Genomic DNA, 4,127 nt, shown 5'->3' with positions numbered 1-4,127 from the left:
AAAGCTGAGGACAACAATCACCTTAGAGAAAAAGAATGTAGGCCAATCCTCATTCAGTTCACGTAGTGTAGTCTGCCTTTGGGACTTTTTTTAAAAGAGTAACAGGGCAGCCACAGATCTACAAAGGACAAATCAATGCCTGAAGTAGCAGTTTCAGTAAACAAAGTAAACAAAGCTACTTGTGTGTCCATAGAAGCAGCACTGAAAACAGTGATTCAACCATACCTCAAGATGAAAGAGGCTTTAGAAAAGAGATAACTGAGTATTTGATAGTCATGCACTTCTGACTTCAGCCCATAATACACACAGGGACTATCGCTTCATGCTAGCTTCCAGCTAATAACTTTTGAAAGTCCTGCTTGTAAAAATACCAACAGCAGGAAAGGTGCTACAGCACTAGACAGGATACTTTTCACACAAAGCCTTTGGGCTTGCACACACTTTGCTCTAAGGCTTATTTCAAATATTACAGGGTCACCATGAGCACTCTCTTGATTTTACTGCAGAAAAAAGAATTTTTGTCCCAGTTTCCAGCTAACTAACTGACTTTTATGTTCCACTCATACAATCCATTCCCACCACATTCATAACAAAGTTTGGGGCTAAAAGAGAGGAGAGCAGAACTCATAACAGCTACGTGCAGAACAGCAGGACCACAGTGATCATCTTCCAATTTCTAGTCTGCCAACTTCAAACATTAAGAAGTGTGAGATCTGTTTGGATGTTCAGTGGACACACAGGCTGAATGCTGAAGATCAAGTATTAGATCTCAACAGGGTGCTGATGACAGTATGTTATCTACAAAAAGCCATGCAACACAGGGCATTTCCTTGCGCTAATGAGCAGCCAGGAGGAACAGGGACCATTTAAACCCCCACGAATGGCCTGGATCAGGCTTTTTGCCTTAACAACCAAACCTGACTTTCACTTTCAGGCCCCTGCCAGTTCTTCTCCTGTGCCTCACTGGCTGCTTTCTGCCATCTGCCTAGAGGCTTTCCCATAAAATGGTGCAGCAACAGCTTTACTGGATTCTGACCTTAGCCTTGCTTATGCCTAAGCTGGCTGCTTCCTAGTGCCAGGACTGAGGCAGTGGCAGCTCATCATGTCCCACTTCTAAGAGCACTGAAATATTACATGCAGCTGGTATGTCACACACCTACTTTTCCAGCCAGAGGCCAGGCCAGCAGTGTAGTCTCAGTTATCTTGCCAATTCAGTCAAGCTTCTCTGCCACACCAACGTAAATCTGGAGAATTTTGTACTCAAGAATTCTAGAGGTCAAAATCAGCAAATACGACCTCAGCAAACAGACACCACTTTGTCAGAGACAGAATCTTATGAGTATCTGTTATTTCACTCAATCTCATTTTCAAGATTTCCCTAGGTTCTGTTGGAGGAGACCTCCCCACTTCTTCTACAGGTGTAGGCTGCTAAGGAGATGGAACAGTACAGTGACTGAAAGCATTTCCAATTACCACCACATTGAATCATCTGCAATTCAATGAAAGACACATGCAGTCTGGGCTTAGGGGCTGTCATGCGTGTCTTTGTAACAGCCACACAAATAACTCACACAAAGCCTTCCCCTAGAAAAAAAAAGAAAAAACAACAGGTCTCATGGGAAAGGAGTAATGAAAGAAAATGAGATTTGCCTCAGCTGAGAAGGGTGATTTCAGACTCCATTACACACTGCACATGGCAGCCTTGCAGAACAGAGCACCACAATCGGTGCCTTAGACAGCATCTTCTGTGTCCAAGTTTTTTTACTGAGGGCTTGTGGCTTCAAAAAGTGATTTTAAACCTGAGCTGGGGAGAAGGCAAACATGAATTTGTTTATTTGGCCCTCTCACCCCAAGGAGCAACAGTGGAGCATCAGTGCTAACAAGCTAAGTGTTATCAGGCAAGAATTTTGCCTTGGAAATCCATCTCCATCCAGAATTCAGAGACAGAAGCTTTAAGCCGTGTTTTTCTCCATGTACAACTACAGCACTCCCTGTTGAAGGGCCACTCTGAACATACTCCCAGAACCTTGTCTGGCCACACACACCTGGATTTCTTTCCAGAAAATAAACTAGAGAAAGGGAGAGGAGCAGGGAAGGAAAACTGAAAGGAATGCATGCTCTGACCTAGCGCTGACAACAGAGGTGGGACACAGCCAGGGTACGATCCCAGATCTCACAATACAGATAAGCACAAGTTATGTGCCTGCAAGGTCAATGAACTCTGTGTCTCGTACTGTGCAATAGATAAACCACCCAACAGACAAGCTGAAGCTTTCTGACACAACAACTTGAGCATTGAGTACATCCAGACTGTGGACATAGAGGCTTACTCCTGATGTGAAAAGCACCTGCTGCCCCACCCACTCCCCTCAAAATGGCTGGACACCCAGCACTCCCTGGAAAAAAAGTTACTATCCACTCCCTGTCAGACACTGGCAAGTGCAGAAGCACATCAGCCTCACTTGAGTCCCCCAAAAAGAGCTGGGGAGGTTTCAGGTCAGAAGTACATGAGGAAACTTGAGGAAAGATGTCTACACACGGCCAGATTTGGGTGGTGTGCTGCCTGCATTGGGTGTCAGAGGAGAAAGTGTCAAATCCCCAGCTCAGCCTCTCCAAGCATGGCAGAGGGTCTTAAACGGTGTTCTGAGCTACATCTTTGAGGGGGATCCAGCTGCAGGACAGGGCAAGCACACAGAGATGTAAAGAGGTTGCCTCTGGGTTGCACTCATGGCTCTGGTTTGTTTTGGCAGTAGCAGAGAAGCCAGCACCGTACACCAACGTGATCATGCCCAGTCTCTTCAGCATCATCTGTTTCCTGGGCATCGTGGGGAACCTCATTGTCATCTACACTATCGTCAAGAAGAAGAAGCTGAGATGCAAACAGACTGTGCCTGACATTTTCATCTTCAACCTCTCCATTGTGGACCTCCTCTTCCTCTTGGGCATGCCCTTCCTCATCCACCAGCTCCTAGGCAATGGCTCCTGGTACTTTGGAGCTCCCCTATGCACCATCATCACTGCCCTGGACACCAACAGTCAGATCACCAGCACCAACATCCTTACAGTGATGACACTGGACCGGTACCTGGCGACTGTCTACCCTCTAAAATCTACCTATGTCCGGACCCCGTGTGTTGCAGCTCTAGTTATCTGCTTGGTGTGGCTCCTCTCCTTCCTGACCATCATTCCTGTGTGGATGTACGCAGGTCTCATGCCTCTGGAGGATGGGACTGTCCGCTGTGCTCTCTTGCTTCCCAACCCAGAGACCGATATCTACTGGTTCACCCTCTACCAGTTCATGCTGGCATTCGCTGTGCCACTGATTGTGATCTGTGTGGTCTATTTTAAGATCCTCCAGCACATGGCCACCACTGTGGTCCCATTGCCCCAGAGGAGCCTCCGGATACGTACCAAGAAAGTCACCCGCATGGCAGTTGCCATCTGCTCTGCCTTTTTTATTTGTTGGGCTCCCTTCTACATCCTCCAGCTGGTTCACCTCGGCATCGAGACACCATCCATGGCCTTCTTCTATGCCTACAACTTTGCCATTAGCTTGGGCTATGCCAACAGCTGCCTCAATCCCTTCCTCTATATTGCCCTCAGCGAGACCTTCAAACGCCAGTTCTTAGTGGCCATCCGCCCTGCAAAAGAACCATGTCGCAACAGCAGCTCTGTCAACAATAACAGCATGACGGAGGCTAGTGTATGTCTAAAACTGGCACCAGAATCCACCCAGCAGACCCAGTTTCTGGAAGACTTTTCCCCACGTTCACTGCCTGTGACTGTGGCTGTTCACTAGGGCACTCTGAAGTGATTGCAGCAAAAAGCCTTCAGATCCACAAGCCGATGGAGAAGCAGCAGCTTCAGGCAATTCTTGTGAAGCATATGAACTACCAGCTTCCACCTCCAAGAGTCCAGGTGCGTCCCTTTTCATTGCAGGGCTCTGCTCCTACACCGCCCTTGGCCCATGAGATGCCGCATACTGCTGCTTCTGTCCACTCCTGCAAGGGAGGACTATCACACAAGACACCAGGCCCCCAGAGAGGTTGGAGGGAAAAAAGAGAAAGGACGTAAAGAGAATTTCAAGGGAGAAGGTCCACCCTGGAAGAGTAAAACCTGTATCAACA

The 4,127-nt window shown here is 47.6% G+C and overlaps 1 protein-coding gene across 1 annotated transcript; it reads left to right on the top strand.

Annotated features, from left to right (window-relative positions):
- Positions 1 to 2,750: 2,750 nt before the first annotated feature.
- On the top strand, positions 2,751 to 3,799 carry MCHR1 (melanin-concentrating hormone receptor 1; the record flags this gene model as incomplete). Its single annotated transcript, XM_010084403.1, has 1 exon — positions 2,751 to 3,799. A coding segment is annotated over one exon (1,049 nt), but the record flags the coding sequence as incomplete, so codon positions are not given.
- Positions 3,800 to 4,127: the final 328 nt, after the last annotated feature.

Source organism: Pterocles gutturalis, unplaced genomic scaffold, assembly GCF_000699245.1.
Source record: "Pterocles gutturalis isolate BGI_N339 unplaced genomic scaffold, ASM69924v1 scaffold47420, whole genome shotgun sequence".
In the NCBI taxonomy this organism is placed as follows: domain Eukaryota; kingdom Metazoa; phylum Chordata; class Aves; order Pterocliformes; family Pteroclidae; genus Pterocles; species Pterocles gutturalis.
Note: the sequence above shows the minus strand (reverse complement) of the source record. Positions and strands in the feature narration are given on the sequence as shown.